Raw genomic sequence first — 21,606 nt, 5'->3', positions numbered from 1 at the left:
TCGGCACCGGCACCAGCTGAATGGTCGCTCCTCCTGCAGCAAGGGACATTTGCTTGAACATATATATATATATATATATATATATATATATATATATATATATATATATATAAGCAAAACAGATTGTCCTGTCGCAGCGGGAGCACTATCCAGTAGGTGCCAGCGTTGAGACCAGGACAGTGTCTCAAGAATTATTCAATACAAAGAAATGAGCAGCGATTTCATTTCTTTGTATTGAATATATATATATATATATATATATATATATATATATTCATTTATTTAGCAGTCTATCTTTGTATGTATACATATATATATATATATATATATATATATATATATATATATATATATATATATATATATATATATATATATATATACACTGGAAAACTAAACGCCCACTTGTCTTACAAAGAAATGGAAAGTTTGCGTCTCTGCAGCCTCTCTTATTTTTCACCTTATTCACCTTCCGCTCAATCAACACATCATCCACAAATACACACACCTACTTGCTGCCTTTCTTGGCTGGGCTTATCAATTATTCTTCTTTAATTCAAATTTAAAGTGCAGGCCCTTTATTCAGCCTTCTTGGTAACTACTACCCGTGAATAGCAGTGGCTAATTTGCACACTTCCGTCCTTTCTTGCTTCCTTTCTACCGCACACTGTCTGTACTTTATGCACTAGTTTGCTTCCTTAGATGTGGTACTCGTTTCTCTTGCTCCCACTGCGGAATCCAACACCCTATCTGTGTAATGAGCTGGAAAGCCAAAGATCGACTTCACTGACAAGGCAGTGGATAGTTAGCATGTCTCCAGCCTTTCTTTTTTGTCACCTTTTTCATCTTCCACTCAATCAACACATCATCCACACATACACACAACTACTTGCTGCATTCCTTAGCTGTGATTATCAACTATTCTTCTATTTCATATTCCTATTCAAAGTGCAGGCCTTTATCAGGCCTTTTCATTGTAACAACTACCCCGGCCGAAGGCACTGTAAATTTGCACACTTGCTCCCTTTCTTGGCTGGGTTTATTAATTATTCTTCAATTTCATATTCTGATTCAAACTCAAAGCTCTTTATCGAGCCTTTTTGTTGTAACCACTGTTCCAGAAACTCTGCTCCAACACAGAACTGTGCATAAAGACTTAGGACCTCATTCAATTACAGTGTACCAAAACCCACCTTACTTCCCAAACCCCCTACCAGACTAGCAATCAGTGACTCATTGCTTCTTCGTCCTATAGCAAAAACACCAATGACTAGTCAAACCAGAACATGCGACTTAGATTATCTCAAGTAAGAAGGATAACAAGAGCACTCTTTCGTTTTAGTCTTACACCAGTCCAAAACAAGAAGTAAATAAAGACACGTGCAAGTTTGAAATGTTTATTTCTAATGCCGTGATCTCATGTGCAGTACCTTAGATAATACAACCAAACATATTATCAGAAAAAAGGTTGTCAGCATTATTACTATTCCATAAAATAGAAATGGAGAAAGCATCCTATAAATCTAAAGGGAAAAACGCATTTAAAATATACCTACATTTCACCCTCCCTACCTAGCAGGTTAGTTTATAACTACAGAAGGTCTCATAGGATTATATGGGCAGACTCATACTTCTGGTACTCAGCAGTAGTGGATCACATTTAGTTCTGCACAAACTGTCAGGATACTAATGTTCTCCAACTGTGTGTAATTAGGCCTCTACAATGCATTATTAAATGCGCCAGTATCAGAGTTGGCCACAGCTGCATATGTGTTATGGGTCGAACGTGCGACTATCATTCTGAATAACAGACACAGTATCTAAGATAACCTTGATCTTCCATGCTCTCACTATACACACTAAACTAACGAGACAGCTTCGAAATGCAGAAAAATAAGTTATTCTCATGTGAAGCAAAATACTCAGTGTTCCCTAAACAATAGCGCAAGTGCGGGTCGTGCGCAAAGCAGAGCAGGAAAGCAAAAAAGGCGTTTAAGCTTCTAATAAACCCATGCTAACTTAACACGTTGTGAGTGCAAGGCTCAGCCCACGCCGCCCTCCTTTCATCGAAGCAGGTGATATAAACGTGTGTGAATTAGGAACGCAAAGTCCAAGCCTGAAAAGCAGAGTCAAGTTCAAATTTGCAAAATCAATTATTCGCTGTTTGATAGAAAGCAGTAACTAAATAATAAAGAATAGGTAGAAAAATCAAAGAGTCTTAATCCAACAGCGTATGAGCACAGTATGTAGCAACAGCCTCCAAGAGGAAGTCATTTCAGCCATCCAATTCAATAGTGAGAATGAACATACATCTTCCTCAACGACCGGATCCTCTATCACCATTTCAGGAAAACTCGGGTCATCTTCAATGTAACTGCGTGCCAAGAAGTCAAGCGCCGCTGCAAAAACATTCCAACGTCCCATTATTCCATGTATCGCTGCTAAAGCCATAATCCTGCCGCCAGAACAGAGCAAGTCATGAACCACTAGGGCTCATCAGCTGGTCATAATCCGCGTTGGGAGACACCGTACTGCAGAGACACAAATCCAGGGCCCAGTCGAAATCGCAGCTCAGGCAATGGAAGACAGGTTGAATGTATGTGAAAAAGGAAAATTGAAACGATAATCCATAAGCTGCACTCAATGTAGCCAGAGGCAGCGCTCCATAATAACTAAGTATTCGGTTGCAGAGCAGCAACTGCCAGGACATATTCTCGTGTGCTGCAGGATGTGCATCCATATTTAAGTAAACAAATTAATAGAAGCACACCGGCAACTAATGCGAGTATTAAGGGGAATCCACCAAAGATGCTGGAAAAATCGAATGAAAAATTGCCGAGAAGACACCAAATATAGTTTGAAAAGAAGTCACAAGGCCACTGCTTCTAACTTTTAAAAAATAAGGTACCTCCGTAGTCAAGGATGCATTAAAGATACTCTGAATTAACTCCCCAAAATGCAGGAGCACGTCTGTATTTAATAAATCATGCACTTCTGTGCAGGTGTTTGCTACATGAAGGACAAATGTTTCTCTAGCAGATGTAAGAGCGACCTCTTTTTGAGACAATAGCGCTCTTATAGGCTCATTTGGTTGACTCTGCTTTCAAGGTCGGAATCGACGGCCAGATGGAAACATCCAGCTTCCCATGCAGAGGAGTACACACAACTTTTTTATAGCAAACCACACGCTCAGTTCCCGTAATCATGTAAGAGATGCCTGCTAACATCGCACAACAATCTGCATTATTTCAAATTAAATAACTCCTGTTTGCCAGTAAACTAAACGTTGGTATGAAAGCAAGTGTCGGAGTGCCTTTCAAAACTCAGGCCGAATTAGGCGTATCTTGATTACAAGAGCCATGCAATTGTATGTCTCTACAAATTAAGGAGTGATCTGGTGCTATTGTGCAATCTTCGCCATTCAGATAGACTTCTTTTACCTCCCTCAGGCACCTATATGTAAAAGATAATAACCAAGCTTCATAGAGATAAGTGCTACCTAAAGATCCATATCTGCCTATAGCATAGTATTTCATGCAAACCTCAAACTTAAACAGGCTAAAAAGTAACATTATGATACAGTGGATAAGCCACACAGCTGAATCGGATCTCCAATGAGTGACCACTTGTAACCATTCTCATAGCGTGCCCTGTGCTCTGATTTGACAGTGAGAGAGTGATCGCACCATAGTTTGTACTGCTAATCATTCTCAGCATACGCTACGAATACGCTTTCACGTGCGCGTCACATTAAAGCTTCTGTGTGACGTAATGTACGGCGCCCCGCACGCAAAGACGCAAATGTTTTTAATTGTTTAAAAACATATATTTATGTTTTTAATGAACATACTAACAGAAGACATTATCTAGGATAATTATGAAAAAAAATATGTAAGTTCCAAAAATCCTATATTACTTTTAAAAGCAACTACACAAATCGTGGTGGAACGTCATGCGTACTCGTATCGTAAGAGTACCGTAAGCACAGTGTAAGCGTACGCAAAGCCATGTGACTTAAAAGAAGAGATTTGATTGGTTCATAACACTTCCTATTACAACTGTTGAAACTTCCGTCCCATTTTAATAATTCTACTTTGACTTTCTAAGAAGAAGCATCTCTTCTTAGAATCTTGTCAAATAGAACGAAGTTTACCATAATAACAGCAAAGCAGAGTCATCTTCCAGCCATTCTTCAGAGGAATATTTCATTCCTGAAGAACCTCCAAAGAAGAGGAAAGAAGCTCTAATTTGGCAGTTTTTTGCTTTTCCAGAAGGGCAAAAAAAGGTTAATGCTCCAAAACTAACTAACATTTTCCAAACTCTTTCAAGGGGTGATCCATCTCAAAAATACTCCTTTGGCACAGCAAATATGGAGCGACACGTAAAGAACTTACACCCCAACAACTTTGCTTGAGCTGCAACACGGAGGTTGAAGGACAACCCACCTGCTGCTGCACCAAGCACATCAACTGCTGTACCAGCATTTTCAGCAAGCAGTCCACACCCACAAATTGATCCTGATTTGCTAAAGTTAAAATTCTATGCATTTATTGCAATAAACTTTTGTGTTATAGGGAACAGTCTATTGACCTGATAAAACGTAGGAAGCAGGAGCATCGCTGTCCTCGACATTAGTTTAAAAAAAAAAAATATTTTGTTCCTGTTGGACACTTCCAAGCCCCCCATTATAGAAAAAAATTGCCCCCGGAATTTGGCCCCCTGGAGCTAATTTAGAATAAACTGGACTTCTAGTTTTTTTTTCCTTTTCCACCGCGTACTAGTACCATACGCGTACCACACGTTTTTTTAATTTAAAAAATAAATTAAAATGTTGCGCCTAAAGATCCATGTGGGACCCCCTGAGCAGGCCTAGAGGGTCAACATGTTTCTACCCTGACCCTTTCCCTTATTTTTCAACTTTGTTTTACTGTTTTCTTGTGCCTCGGTGCTACCGAGGCACAAGATGGCTGCCAACACTTCCTGGTTTGGAGTGTTGACAGACAGTTGACATCCAATCAGCATGCAGCTCGTGCTCGTAATTGTACAGATTTCTGTACGCGTGCAGTACTTCGTCTCTAGATATTGCTATCATTTTTTTATTTTCTCAGGAACTACTGAACGGATTTACACCACTTAACAAAAAGCACAATCTGCGAACCGAACTCTGCCTCTCTGCAAAATTTGGTGTAATTAGGTTCAGCCGTTCGGGCTGTAGCCCTGGCTAAAGGTCCCTATGGAAAATTGCATGGGGAAAACATGTTTTGGAACCCCCCTTTTTTCCCAGCCCCCACTTGACAAATCACCCCCAAACTTTCAGGGAAGGAGCGGAGCGGAGCAGGCCATTTTCTTGGAGAAATTCGCGAAGATTCGTCCTCCAGCGCCAAAGTTATTCCAAATAGAATGTTGTGGATTTCCTATGGAAAGTAGGTCCTAACTATAACTACCTACTGGCGACCGCCAGTAGGTAATATATATATATAAAAAAAAAAATTCCCCCTATGCAGCTCATTGGGTCTCGAATTTGTAGAGCACCTTCTATTTTGCCTTATCATTCCATCATCTCTAATACAGGTTCCTATGATAGTCTCTGAATATACGTCCTAACCAAAATGGTATTCACAGTAGGTTGGGTCGTGGCTTGTCCATTTGTAAACTGGTTCCGGGTATTATATTAGGTCACCAACATCAAATGTGTAGGTTGGGAGCAGCCTACTATAACATCACAAATCATTTGTATGTTTTTTAATTTTTTGTATTTTTCATTCATTCACTTTTTCACGCATGAAATTGGACATAGTTAGTGTGTTTATTAGATTCTTTTGTTAACTCAGGCGCATTAAGGAGAGAAACAGATGCATTGTTTGTATTTATACAGTTATTGAATGGTGGGGATACACGTTTAATGTCAGCATGCCAGCCGTGTGCCAGAAGGGGTGGACTAGTTGGTCGTAGCTGACTGTTCATGTATGTATGGTACATGGGTTTTACCGTAAATCATGGTATTTGCATTTACCTTGAAAATATTATCAGGGAATGAGTTGCCAAATTGCAATTTTTCATGTCTCAGATTGCTAATGATATGAATCAAAAACGGTTTTAACTCAATATACATGCGTCATTGAAATTGGAATGATGTGTCTAGTTTCTGGGATTATCCCAATATGTGCCTTGACAAGTCTGTCTTTCATGTTGTTTTTTCTATTCACACTGCTGTCCAATCAAATGTCTTAAAATTCAAGCACTTGCACTTTAAATTTTGCCCACGCTCTCCATTGCGTCATGTGACCAAGGCCTCTGTGCAGGCCGAAACGTTATGCTGGCGAAGGTGCTATTAAAATAACAAGCTCACCTGATTCCTGGGTCTCGTGTTCTTTGCTGTGTTGGTGTTGGTATTCCGAGGATTGCAGACCTGACCTATGGTTTTGAACTCTTTGAACATATATATGTATACATACACAAACACACACATAACAGCATGGTGTTATGTTCCGTGTATCTCAGAGGGCGCCTCTTTAGAAAAAACTGTATGACTGCGAAGCCATCTTGATGTGCAATACACGTATAGAGACTTGAGATACGGCGGGTAATTCCATAGTTCACGCCACTAGCAGCCGCCCATGTAGTTTGATAAATAGCATTCCATATAGGGAACTCCTGTGAATAAAAAGAAATAACACCATGGCTCATGACTTTCAGAGAGCGGCCCTGGATAGTCTGACTAGATTCAGCTATTGGGCTATGATAGACTCTGCATCAAGTATATAGAAAGGCCAAAACAACATCCAGTCTGGAACTACTGAGCGATAAACCCAGGGCAATCAAAGAGACAGGCACATTCAATTTGGTAACCACTTTCCCAGAAGATTCTAACCAGCTAAGGAATATTATCTGCAAGAATTTGCACACGTTGAAAACCGATGTGGTCATAGGTCAAGATATACCTCCTAGACCTATGATAACCTTCAGGAAGTCAAGGTCTCTGAGGGATAACTTGGTTAGCAGTCATTACACTAAGGGAAGTGCAGGCACCATCAGACTGGATTTACATGTGGGAAGTGTCGGGCCTGTTCGAATAGTAAGAGGACCATTTCATCCACAGTGCCAGAAGTATGAAAACCGAAATTGATTAGCAAATTCCTTACATGTAGTACACCATATAAGGTTTATTGGTTAGTTTGCCTGTGTGGGTTTAAGTACATTGGGAGTACCATTCATCCCACGAAAATTCTCATATTAGAACACACAAGGGCAATCGTAAAGAAGGACGCAACGTATCTGGTTGCAAGACACTTTAGAACACACCATAACAGCAACAGAGACCTTCTGAGCTTTTTCTGACCTTCTGTCTAGACCATGTAATTATTAATCCAAGAGGAGGAGACAGAGTTATAAGATTAAGAAGGTAAGAATCACGATATATCATCGATTTACTGACCAAGGCTCCGAAAGGGATGAATAGTAACAAAGAGTTATCAGTTCACCTAGGGGAAGGTTGCTAGATTGTTGGTGTTTACCCATTAGAGTCCATGTCTCCAACTGATTTTCTACCATATATAATTGATTATTGCTTATCCTTTTATTTCCTAATCTTCTTCTTTTCCCCTTCCTTTCCATTTTACTGTCACTCTCGTGAATTTAAATTATGATATAAAAGAAGCTTATTGAGTGCAAAGAGTTTTTCCACAGACACTGACTATCACGTGTAATCAGCATTGGTAGGGAAGAAACAGAAGGTTTTTAGATGGTGGTTTGAGGAAGTGTAGCCCACCCAGGGCAAAATTATGGAGGTTGTATATAAGTACGAGAATAGTATGACATTGGTTATGGCACTGCGCTTTTGTATCATGTATGCACATGAGAGTATTGCTATGAGAAATTGTGCAATAAGGGCATAGTTGTTGAATAGAAAAAATTCTCCTCCAGGTTGAAGAGGCCTTTACAGGGAAAAATCATGTACACAGTCTATTGCCAATGTCCATACCCAACACTGTATCCTTTCTACACTATTCCATTGGATGCCACTCCACTGTATGCTATTACACTTTACCCCATTCCATTTACGCCACTCCATTCTACACCACTTCACTGTATGTCACTGCACACCAATGCACTGTACGCTACTCTACTAAATGCTATTACACTCTGCTCCACTCCACTGCATGCTACTTAAGTCTACACTGTCCACTGTATACTATTCCACTTCATGGCACTCCACTGTATGCTACTCCACTGTATGCCACTCCTGTGTATTCTCCCTAGCTCTTTCTATCTAAACTCTGCAAAACTCTACTACACTGTATACCATTCTGCTAGACTCAACTCCACTCTATCCCTGTACGCTCCACTGTCCGAATGTGCACTCAACTCTATGCCCATACACTCTTATCGGGAGAGGATGTGGTGCAGCGACCAGAGCTGCTGCCTCAGGCGTTGGGGATCTGGGTTTGGGCCTGGGCATCGGTGTAATATCCTGTGATTCTAAGCAATCACTTAATCTATGCCTGCCCCTTGGAGAGCACTTAGATACCCTCATGGGTGATAAGTCACGCTATATAAATCTACTTATTTTCTATTGTACAAAAAGCTTCTCCACTCTATGACAGTTTCCAACACTGTACGACAACGCACTCCACTTTGCTGTATGAAATGCCCCTCCAATTTATAACATTCTAGCCGCCTGACCCTGTTGGATGCCTAGCAGAGGTGTGAAGCACCTCCACCCAGAGCAGGCTTTGTTCCTGGCCTCTGAGATAACAGGCTCTCACCTCATGAGCTGAGAAAAAAGTCTGGTTGTGGCAGGATGGCAGGATGGCTAAGACTAGTCAGAGACCACACCAGTGTTTGATAGGTTTTCAGAGGACCCTCTGAGGTGTCCCTTGTGTGCAGTTTTTCAATAAATCCAACACTGGCACAGTGTGGATTTATTAAGACAAGATATATTTGTACCAAACATCCCTGGGTATAGTGAAGTCAGCATGATGCTGTGGAACTTCTAATGATGGGTGTCTAGCCCATGTGCTCTCTATTGCTTCCCTGTGTACTCACTATATCCACGAATGGACTTAGATATTGTAGGGCCATATCTGCTCATACAGATATGTCCATGCATAGGATATAGTGCACCCTGCCTTAGGGATGAGACTGAGAGACCTGCAGTAGGGGATGACTTACCTATACCTTATGCAGTGTCTAGGGGCATGGCACACAGGGATGTTCTCTTCACCAAGTCATGCAGCCTGCAGTGGCTGTTTACCTGGTCTTGGTGAGGGGTCTGTAGGGTGGCACAATTTGTGATGCAGCCCTAGTGGACCCTCTCCAGTACCAATGTCCTTGGTGCCAGGGGTACCTTTAACTAGGGACTCATAGGGGTTACTCAAGTTGTGCCAAATGTGGTACCATTTTTGAAAATGAAACTGGTACTGGGAACCTGGTTAGCAGTGACCCAGTAAACCTCAGTCAAAGTTGCATCAAATACTAGGCACAAAATGTGTGTGTGTGGGGGGGGGGGGTACTGCAACAAGAAACCAGTTTCTCACACCAATACACTCTAGTGTTCTTTACTCCACACTATGGTATACCACTCCACTATACTCCACTGTATGATCCTTTACCTCATTCTGTTTTACTACACAATAATCCACTCTATGCAGCTTCACTGTTTCACATACTACTGTACTTTATGCAACTCTACTCTCCTACACTATATGCCACTTTCCAACACTTTACTCTTGACTATACCCTTTCACTCCACTGGTCTATACTGTATGCCACTGCACAACACCCTACTCTACTTTAGCATATATATTCAAAGCCCACTATACAACAGTGTACACAATTCTTTTTATGCCACTGCACCCCACTTTACTCCACTCTACTCTGACACAGTACTGCACTCTGCTCAACTACTCCACTCTACACCACACCACGCCACCGAGTGCCATGGTACTCTATAACATCGTATGACAACCCACCGTATCCCATTCTACAACACTTGTATTGTACTGTACACCAATCCACTCTACAAAAATCAATTAGACTATATGCCCGTCTAATTTACTGTAGTCTACATCACTTTCCAATACTGTACAACTCCTCACTACACCCGACTGTCCAACACGGTACTCCAGTTTATGACACTTTACTCAGCTATATACTTTATCCCATGTTTTGTTATTGTGAATACATGAACAATTTTGTGTTGGGATGAGACCTTCACCTCTGTGATACACACATGCGAAAGTACATTACAGGTGATAACAAAACTCATTAACAATGATGAGGAGTAATTGAAGCCACAAACATAGTTCATGTTCAATATATCATCAATAGGAATTAATAAAAGTAGACATGAAAAGAAGAAAAATCACAATTTTTGTGACTTTTCTTGTGATTTGCTAATACACTTTCTTCTGAGGTATAGACTTGTCTGCTGTGATGCCAGTTTTGATATCAGGATCAGTGGCATGTGACATCATTTCCTGGGATCCAGAGTCATGGTCCATGAGGTGTCACCTCCTGTGATGGCTTTGAGGTCAAGGGTGTGTAATGTCACTTCAAATACTCCTGACCACTTTGGTGAATCAACATCCGCGATCTCGAATACTGAATCTCCTCTAAATTTGAGTTCATTGCATCTCGAATCACCCAAAAATAATATTTGTTCCGTATTTCAGCAGATTAATTTCACACAGAATGCATTGCAAGCATCATGCTCGTGTTGTCTTTCTTAAGGGGTCTTAAATCATCTATGTATCACCCAATGCAGTCTCTCTCTTCCTTGCAGAATGTTGCTATGGAATCCACCCACAGCATAAGAGAGTTGGGAGAAAGTGAGGATGCTGGGATGGTTATTCTGTTGCTTCTTGTACGCAAACTGTTTCACATTATCAACAGGCTCACATCTGCCCTTTTTCTATTGGTAACATACATGATACATCTGTAGAAATATCTTTAAGGATCATTTTGTGGTCCTGCCACTAGATAAAATGACAGAAAAGGTTGGAAATAGGAGACAACCTACAATTGGCTACTTATGCAATCTTTGCCGCTTATTCCCACTGCTAAGACATGTCCACATGCATGTACGTTTTATATAAAATCTACCATAGAACATGATAAAGCATAACACAACGTAACAATTTTATTACAGAGTTGGGATAAAGAAATTAATTGTCTTTTGATTATTTGTGATTTTTTTTTCTCAGTTCTGTAATGTTACAGTAGTGGGATATATGATGTGCCTTCTGTTGTTTACTGATCTCTCTCTCTTTCTCTCTCTTTCTCTTTCTCTCTCTTATTCTATATCTCTGTCTTTCTTTCTGTCATCTATGTCTCTATCTATCCATGTCTTTATATCTAGCTCTTTCTGCATTTGATGATCTATAAAAAAAAGTGTGTTAACTCCTTCGCCATGGCGGACATTCTGCTGTGGTGCTGAAAAAAACGATGTGTGTGCAGTTTGGAAGGTCCCCGGCCATCCGACGCACACGCCCACCGTGACGTCGGACGGACGGGGACTGTCCAACGCATGGAAGGGGTTAATATGAAAATCTTAAAATGCCTCGTTACATACTGTTTCAAAATACTGTGACATATTTTTGTGCCACAACAGAGGTGTCACTGTTTGTGGTTATGGGTAAATGCTAAATTATTTAGTACCTATACCCCTTGAAGTTATGGCTTGCATAGCGTGTTCGTTTATAGCACTTGTCCTCTAGAACTGTCATTGTTGCAAGAGCCATAGATGCCCTTGAAGGACCTGAAGTCTGTGGTTCTGCAGTGGAGATGATCATGGGCCAGCATTTGGCTCAGGCCTATCCTCCTTGGAGAGATGGCCCTAAAAGTACTACAACTGGGAATAAAAAGATTATTTTATTAGGTAGAATGAGCATCTTTTGAAATATTTCTACAGGGGCCTGCATTATGCTTCTTTAGCACTAAGATGGTTCATTGCTTTATACATAAAATGGAATAGAGAGCCTAGCCTAGCCACTGTGGATTTATCTAGGCATTTAGTGCAATGGTGGGAGACATCCTATAACATGATCGAAATGTTTGCGGAGAAGTTTCTAAACGACACAGATTGTTCCTTTTACACTTTTGAAGCCACCTTTTACTAAATATTATTTTTGATGTGGATCATTCACATGACCAAGTTGATGAGGCAGAATAAGATCTGGGCTGTATTGTAGGAAGAGCGCATTGGTATGATCAGCATGGTGGCCCACTTGTAATGAGAAGCTTGGGATGCGAACAGGGACTGTGCGCCCAATTACATATAATGCACATGTAATACCACCCCAACAGTTTCTTATTATATCGGGTAGGAAGAACATAGTCTTGCAGATCTAGGTACCTAGCTCTTTAGCTAGTGCAGTCACATTGATTTTCAAAGCATGTTGCTGCCTTTTCAAGATGTACTGATGAGTTAAAAATCATGAAATACAATTTGGGCCTCTCGATGTATGTGATTGTGCTGTCTGTGATTTTCGCATATTTATAGATTTGCCGCATTTGACACATAATCTATCATCTGCTGCATAACCCACTGATTTTAACAACAACAAAACCAACAAAAAATTGTTTTTAGCTTAAACAATTCAAAAGTTACTAACACACACTGGAAGTCCCTTTGCAACAATGGACTGGTCACCTTTCTATTGTTTATTGCTATATTTGTGTGTTAAACTGGTACTAATGAGGTGCAACCAATGCCCAAACAGTGCTACCATGTTTAAAAATTACTAAAAAATGAGGTAATACTATTACTAAATGTGCTCATAATTTGGTCTTTCCTTCTGCATAATTTACTTAAACCTGCCGCATAATTTGGCTCTGTCCTGTCGCATAATTTCGGCTCCCCTGGATATGATTCTCAAATGGCCTATTTTTAACCCCTTTTCCTAAGTATTGTTGGCTTAAGACCGTCCATATTTGTAAAAGCAAATACAAACGGAGGATTTCAGTTACATAATTTCATTGAAGTAAGAACACCATTTGGTGAATTTAGCACAGTTGTTTGTTTTTGATGCACATGACTACATACCTGTGCCTTTCAAGTTCATGCCCATGTGTGCTTCTGAGCTTGTAAGTGTGCACTTTATATGCCTGTTTTTGCAGAATTAAGGTTTAGTGGTTTCAGGTTAATGTTTCACAATCCGTTATTGTGACTCTCCCAAAATACGTGACCAGTTTCTCCAATTCATTAGAATTTCAAGTAATATTTTTCTCTGCTCACTTGTATCTTGGTTACTCCGCAGTCACTGTATGTATTGTAGTGTAGTTTTACAGATATTCCAGTTATTTGTTTTTCATTTTCTGCTGTCTTTACTCTTTTAGCCTTATTCATGATTTAACAATACTAACCCCGTTAATTATCGACTATTTTCTCTCTCTCGTCCTCTCAGAACAAAGAAAAAGAACAAACCCCTGAATCTAAAGATACACAATAGCGTCGGGAGTTGTGAGAACATCCCTTCACAGCGCTCTCCTCTCCTGTCCGAGCGTTCCTTGCGTTCCTTCTTTGTGGGGTACCCGCCTTTCCTTCCTTCCACGCCTCCTGTACACACTGAAGTCAACTTCTCTGCAAGTAAGTCCAAGTTTCCTAACAGATTCACACTTGGTAAGCGAGTGGGGCCTCGTGGTGTTTGCCTTTGTGGCGGACTGCAATGAAATCTCTGAGCAATGCCTGTACCCGAAAACCTTGTTTTTGATTTGGTTGAATTGCATGTGGCCGAACTTTCACTTTTAAGAGACCAGCAGCAAGAACTTGTGCAAGGCCATATCTCATAATTTAGAACTGTGAAATCTACTTTTATCAAAAGCCATCTGTAGACTATCTATCCACTCTTTGAAAATGAATTTTGCGACAGTTATTAACCCACCAATATAACAAGACTTGTTTAAAAAAAAAAGCTTTATACCAATCAGAGTTACGCAGGGAAATCATACAAGAGTTTGGATCTAGAAGACATTGATCTGGGTTGGAAATTTTGTTTGAGATGCATTAACTCATTGTGTAAATACAGTCTCTTGATTGAAATGAACATGCTTGCTATTTTTTCAGTTTGTTATCAGCATGCAGTTTAAAGTCAAAATCAACTTTATTCGACTGATAAAAGCCATAAAAGTGTACTGTAAAACATTCTATAAAAACAGCATATAAGCCTATACAAAATGTAGTTTCAATTTAAGTAAGACAGGATACACACAAATGTAAATAAATAATTCAACTTCAAAGCAACCACTTTTTTCAAAACAATACACACATGTTCACTTAAAATTATTCCAACTACTACAAAAATGAGTACACTTTCCATACGAGTAGTTACTAAGCAATTACATGCTTCACTAGATGAGTCAAATGAGTCTAACATTGTATCCCTTCATTGTTTTAAAATGCCCCATCTACTGTTGCTAGTGAAGGTTCAAGTAGTAGGCCCTGATTACGAGTGGGTCGTGTTAGAAATGGGGGTCCCTAGTTTGAAAAGGTAAAAACCTTTGTCCAAATAGGGACCCTTGCTTCTAGTCAGGGTAAGGGGATACACTTCTAAAATAATCCCAGCTCACTCCCTTGGTATCTTGGCTCAAGCAGACAGGCTTATCTCAGAGGCAGTGTGTAAAGAATTTGTGAGCACATACAGTAACACAGTGAAAACACTACAAACGACACACACTAGTTTAGAAAAATAAGAAATCTTTATCTAAATCAAACAAGACCAAATCGACAAAAAAACACAATACAGTACTAAAAATATGATTCTAAAATGGTAGACATAGTGCAGTTCAAAGCAAATTGCAGATGTGACACTTTTCACACAAAGGGGCTCATTAGGATGGTGGGCGGATTGCCCCCACCAGGCGGCGGTGGCCACCGCCAGCCTGGCGGGGGCAATCCGCCCGCCATCCGCACCTAAATTCCCCCCGCCATATTAGGATGGCGGGGGGGGACCGCGGCGGACAGAATGTTTAATATGGTGGCAGTGTCTATTAGACACCGCCAGCCATATTATGATGGGCTTTCAGACCTGCCTTTCCGTGGCGGATGAAAGGCATGCGGAGACTCCCTGCAGGGGCCTGTTGCGGGCCCCCTGGGACTCCGTGGGGTGGGGGGTGCACATGGGGGGGTACCTATGGTCTCCCCCCCGCATTTCAAAGTGCAACATGGCAGGCACCGCGCGGTGCCTGTCATGTTGTGCTTTGAAATGCACAACGTGCATTTTTATCATTGCGGCGGGCGTCGCTTTCAGCACCGACCGCCGCAATGGTAAAAATACAGGATGTGCCCGCCAGTGTGGCGGGCGCATCCTAATTGCCAAGGCGGAACCGCCGCTCCAATGGCGGGCAGTCCCATTTTGCACGGGGATGGCGGCGGGCAAAGTCCGCCTGCCATCCTAATGGGGGCCAAAGTACCTTGGATGCGTCACACACACACACAAAAAAGGGCCACAGGGAAGGTAATGCGTTGGTTCCTTACACTCAGGGAAGGTGATGCGTTTCGATTCCTAGCTCCGGGGGAGGTGATGAGTCAGTTCCTTACTGCTGCATAGGGGAGGAGGTGATGCGTTGGTTTCTTACTGCATGGGGAGGTGATGCGTTTCTTACTATGTCCCTCAATGATGTGACAGACTTGGCAGCATTCCTCCTCAGCTTCTCCAGCTCTTCTCCTTGGCAAACGTACCTCTTGATTTCCCAGAAGTGATCTAAAGGTCTGGAGTCTGGGCCCCTCTTTTTATGCAGTAAATCTCTTTGTTCTCTCCTGGCCCAGGGCTCTGAGCCCAGTCCAAACCAGTTCTGAGGGCTCTTTACAAGTGTGCAACAACCTCCCATGTCAGTGTGAGCCCTGGCTGCAGACACACCACAGGGGGACAGAGCCATCATTGAAAACAGGCACAGCCCTATTCAGGTGGAGGTGCTACTCTTCCCACCATACCAAATTCAGACCAGGCCTATTCAGCCCAGACTGTCTGGAGCAACTGCACATCCCCAGCTCCTGTCACTGCAAAGCCAGGCAGTAATAACACATCCTAGCAGAGGCACATTGGGTGGCTAAGTAAGAAAATACCTATTTTCTAAAAGTGGTATTTCAAACACAGAATGTAAAAATCACCCTCACTAAAAGATGCATTTTAACATTTTGAGTTCAGGCATACTAAACTTTATTTTCCTACCTCGTTCCCAGGGGTAGTTAGGCTTATAAGATGTTTTAAGCAAACTCCCCATTCTTTCCTATGGGAACAGATGTCCTTGCAATAGTTAAAAATGAAATTGACAGTATTTCACTATAGGGACATGCCACACACACCAGGGCATGTCCTACCTTTCACATACACTGCACCCTGCCCACAGGGCTACCTTGAGCCTACTTTAGGGATGCCTAACATGTAGGCAAAAGGAAGATTAGGGCCTGGCAAGTGGGTGCACTTGCCAAGTCGACATGACAGTATTAGACTGCACACATGTACTGCAATGGCAGGCCTGCGTTACATTTACAGGCTACTTATGTGGCTGGCACAACCAGTGCTGCAGGGCCTCTAGCAGCATTTGATTTACAGGCCCTGGGTGCACACAGTGCACTGTATAGGGACTGACTAGTAAATCAAATACGCCAAATATAGAAACACCAATCCATAACAACAATTTACAAAGAGAGCACTCACACTTTGGCACTGAACAGCAGTGACAAAGTGCCGAAAGCATCTCTAGACCAGCAAAACAAAGTCCAACACACAGCAAAAGAAACACAGGAGGCAAAGACAAACATGCAGGGGAAACCCACACCAATTATGCCAGGTCTAACAGGCCCTATTTTTGGGGACAGTGTGTGGTCAGAAATATCAATATCAACAGAAAGCCCAATGTGGCTATTCTTTTTATGTCTCTGTAATGGGGACTGAAACAAAGTCCAACACACAGCAAAAGAAACACAGGAGGCAAAGACAAACATACAGGGGAAACCCACGCCAATGATGCCAGGTCTAACAGGCCCTATTTTTGGGGACAGTGTGTGGTCAGAAATATCAATCTCAACAGAAAGCCCAATTTGGCTATTCTTTTTATGTCTCTGTAATGGGGACTGGAACACAGACGTGGAACTAATGGATTAAGTTCTGGTTCATCCAGGGACAATTGCGATGGTAAGCTGGGCGCACACCTATATACCCCCTGTATTTGGTCAATTTGCCCCACATTTGTATCCACTTCCTAAGACACCCCCTGGGTACATATACTGTTTTCTCCCTAAACTTGCACCAGTCCATGTCTTTTTTCCAGTCCATCACTGTTGGAAAATCTTGTTCACCCATTTCCTCGATATGTTTCGCGTGGCGACCATCTGACCCAGCGACACCCAAATTACTACCCAAATCCATTGGTTCCCATATGTTTAGCAGACATCTTTTGGCCTAGGGTACCAGTGTCTCCCCCAGTACCTCACTACCTTACCAACGCTGGCCCAGTGATGTATATGCTATGCAATATTTTCAACTGCACTTTTAGTTTAGATGAAATTGCTACCTCCTTTGGTAATGCCAGTGCTTCCAGCCAGTCCTCCACCTCCAGCCCCGACAAGCCACCCTCCCATTTTTCACAGAGCTGCGGAAGAGGATCTGGTGAGCTGCTGATCAGTTTTGAGTAAGTCAGGAAAATTACTTTTTGGGCATATACCCATCAAGAAGGCTATCCTTGAGAGGTGAGGCCTCAGAAGGGGTTTCTCCCCTCTGGACCACTGTCTGCAAGGCATGTCGTACTAGTAGATACCAGAATCCTTCAGTATCTGCCAATTCATATTCTTGCTGTAGTGTCATGAAGGGCACCACCTCCCCCCTTTTCCAAAGGTTGCTCACCTTAGTTATCCCAATGGTATCCCATTTATTGAAACCCCTCCTCCACCAGAGGGAGCCCAGTTGTTCCGCATCCCACATTGGGGTGGCCAGTGTTATTTTCTTCACCCAACCCATACTTTTATGCACCGTATGCCACACCTGAATCAAATCCTTTGTGGGACCTGCTGACAGATGTATTTTCGTGGGCCTTGAATAGAGTGCATGGGTGTGATTACCTCCAGGCAAGAGCCACCGATCCATAGCATATCCTGGATCATTCAGAGGTCGGTATATGCAATGGTTGAGCAGCTAAATGCGCCGCTCAGTAGTACTTTTTAATGTTGGGTCATTAGCTCCCCCATCATACCAGCCTTTTCCTAATTTTGAGAATAATATTTGAGGTGGACTACTTCCCCAGAGTAACGTTCTCTGTGCACTTTCCACCGCCGCAAAGTAGGATGTGGGAAGTGGGTCAGGTGAATTGTGAAGGACATACAAGAAGCTAGGCAATGACATAATCTTTAAGAGTGTTGCTCTGCCTAGTAGCGATAGCGGAAGAGTCTTCTAATGCTCCACATCCTGTCTTAGCCGCGATAGCGGGAGCAGCAAATTGGACCTATTATACAATTTGGGATCTTTCGTGATGAACAGCCCAAGATACTTGAATCCATTGTGGCTATCGCCACCTTACAGTCCTTGGGCAGAGCAGGCGGATTTCCGTTCAATACAAATATAAGCAATTTTGGCCAGTTAATATTGAAGCCAGAGTAAGTACCAAAATTAGTACATATGTTGAGTACCCTGTGCAAAGATTTCTCTGTAGAGGCCAAGTACAACAAAATATCATCTGCATAGAGTGAAATACGGTCTTCCCACTCCTCTGCCCAACGTAATCACCGAATTATAGGGTCTTTACGGACACAGTAGGCTAGGGGCTCTAATGTTAATGCAAATAAAAGCGGGGACAAGGGCAACCCTGCCACGTCCCTCTGTGAAGAGTGAAGATGGCTGACTTTGTATTATAGACAACTATTTGTGCGAAGGGGTCAGTATAGAAGAGTCTTATACAGCTGATACATTTTGTACCGAACTCATGTTTTTCTAAGACCGCAAAGAGATATGGCCACTCCATGGTATCAAACACCATGGTAGCATCCAAGGACACTACTACTGCATCTTCCCTTAGGGTATCCACCCGTCCCATGACCCTGTGCAATCGCCGCAGGTTTAGCAATGTATATCTTGACGGCATGAAGCCCGATTGGTCAGGGTGGACTAATCCTGAAATAACCCGGACCAGCCAGGTGGCCAGCAGTTTGGCCAATATTTTTACCTCTGCATTCAACAGTGATATTGGTCGGTAGGATGAGCATTGAGTTTTGAGTTTTCCATCTTTATATATTACTACCAGAGTAGCTAGCCTCTGGTCTTGCGGAAGGTGTCCCTTCTCAAGACTTTCCTCATACATTTTCTGAAGATAAGGGGCTATTCTATGAGGCCTCAACTTGTAGAGCTCTATCGGGGGGCCGTTTGGGCACATCGCTTTCCCAGATTGGAGAGTTTGTATGGCTTGTGCTATTTCTTCCTGCGTGAGGTCATTATCCAACTAACCTAACTATTTTGCAATGGGAGTATTTAAGGTATATGGACTCGGGCTCTGCCTCAAACTAAGGAAACCTACCAAACCTAGACATTTTTTTAAACTAGACGCACCAAGTGGTCAAGTATGGTGTGTCTTGCAGGGATCACATTACGTTTTCTTACCCACAATGTCCTACAAATTTTAAAACTTTATCTGGAATCACACATGTTCCTTACATTTCTGAGAGAGCAACTTCTGGAATCTGTGTGGATCGACTAAATTCCTAAAATCCAGCATATCCATACTTCTCCTGATAAAACACTACCTCGTGTGTGGCTGGGCCTACCAAGAGTAACACAAAAGGCTCCAAAATGCAACATGGAGGCATCAACATTTCCTGTAAGAAAATTCCCTTTTTTGGGAATAGGGGTAGCTGCAATATTTGTACCTGGGCTTGTCCATCACCCAAAAAAACTACCAAACCCAGACATTTCTGAAATCTGGACATTAAGGTGGGTGATGGTGTGACTTGTGTGAATTTCAGTATGTTTTCCTATCCAGAATGTCCTACAAATTTCAAACTTCGGCTGAAATCCCACTATTTCCTCACTATTCTGCGAGATAAAAGTTCTGGAATCTGCAGGAACCTACACAATTCCTAACGCGCAGTGTTCTCACATTTCTTACTATAAAAACAGTATCTGGCTAGTGTGGCAGGGCCCACCACCTGCAGGACTAGATCACACCAGGAGCCACTGGAAGACAATATTAACTTCCCATGTTCCCTGAATTAAGCCGTTGTTTGTTCCCTTTCCAGCTCTGCCTCTCAGGCAGAGAACCATGCTGAGAGGGCAGAGGTATACCCCGTGGCACTCATCACAATTGAAAGTAGACACCGAGATTCACGAGGGCTATTTTTACTTTGTTTTGTTGTGAGATCAGTATACACTGTGTGCACTGATGTTAGAGCAAAAGAAACAAAATCAAACTCGGAGTCTGGGACAATCTTCTTTCTCCCTTGCGTCTCAACTTTAATTTTCAAAACATAATGCGTCCGGTGTTTTAACTAGAAGCATTTTCTTTTCTTGTGCAGCCATCAACATTTTCCTGAGGCTTGCACAGTAAAGGATGACTGCATTTAAGAGGTTGTAGTATTTTCAAATGTTCGAGCAGCATGTAATGCAAATAAGGAGAACACTGACTTTTTTTCCGAAAAGTGATGGAAACAAATATTTCAGTGGTGCCAAAACAACCGAAAACACATTATATTTGCTTTATGTGATGCATTCAAGGTTAAACTGCTAATTTATCATTTCTTAATCTTAATGCTGCCCTTTTTCATTTGAAATTAAAACAATGCCAAACCCCCACCAAAAAAGAATTGAACTCTTTGGTATAACAGTGCCATCCGACGTATCATTATAAAAGTGTTATTTAACTTATTTCATATGTATTGTCACTTTTTATATCACAGTGCACAACATGTTTGTGCATTACGTTTTTTTAAATTTTGAAGAAAACCCACATATGATGTATTTTTAACCCATTTCAGGCAACGTATAACCGTTTCCCATTCTCCCGCAAATACCAATGGTAAACGCATTGTTAAAAACGTGTGAACGTAAACAATAAGGGTATTTGCTCATGCCACGCTACGTATTTTTATAACCAATTTGTGGGCAAATATTCAGCAGATTCTAATGTTTGATATTGGGTTCTTGATTTAGCCCTTGATCAATGTTATGCTTATATTAACATTCTCACTTTTAGCATTCTCCAGCGAATTCTAATGTTTGATATTGGGATTTGCCTCCTGATTAAGCCATATGCTCCTAATGCTCTTAATGATCACTATTGGGCTTCATTTGTGCATTCTGATTCAATGTATCATGTGATGTCATATTTTTGGACCTACGGTATATTTTTGTATTTCAAGATTTTGTGAGGTCTGTGTAGATAGTGGCTCTAGTGCACTATGTGCAATTAACCATATCTTGTTACTGAGTAAGAGTCTTCTCTTGGACATTAATCCTATCTTTGGATGAATTGAGGTCTATGACGTACGTAGGTTCTTGGATGTATACAGCCCACCACCCTTTGCACATTTTTAAGTGCCTCAATAAACAGCACAAACCAATGTCTCCAGTCAAATTTTGGGTATGGAACAATATTTTGAAATCGAGTACAGAAACACATGCACAA

The 21,606-nt window shown here is 41.7% G+C and overlaps 1 protein-coding gene across 1 annotated transcript in view; it reads left to right on the top strand.

Annotated features, from left to right (window-relative positions):
* Window positions 1–21,606, top strand: part of KSR2 (kinase suppressor of ras 2) — a 1,792,292-nt gene that overhangs the window by 668,571 nt on the left and 1,102,115 nt on the right. The window contains exon 6 of the mRNA XM_086943271.1: window positions 13,407–13,588. Within this exon, the coding sequence (XP_086799397.1) occupies window positions 13,407–13,588 (182 nt within the window). The remainder of the gene's footprint in view (window positions 1–13,406; window positions 13,589–21,606) is intronic.

Source organism: Lissotriton vulgaris, chromosome 11 (assembly GCF_964263255.1).
Source record: "Lissotriton vulgaris chromosome 11, aLisVul1.2, whole genome shotgun sequence".
NCBI classification, from domain to species: Eukaryota; Metazoa; Chordata; class Amphibia; order Caudata; family Salamandridae; genus Lissotriton; species Lissotriton vulgaris.
The sequence above is the reverse complement of the archived record's forward strand: the minus strand, read 5'-3'. Positions and strand labels throughout refer to the sequence as shown.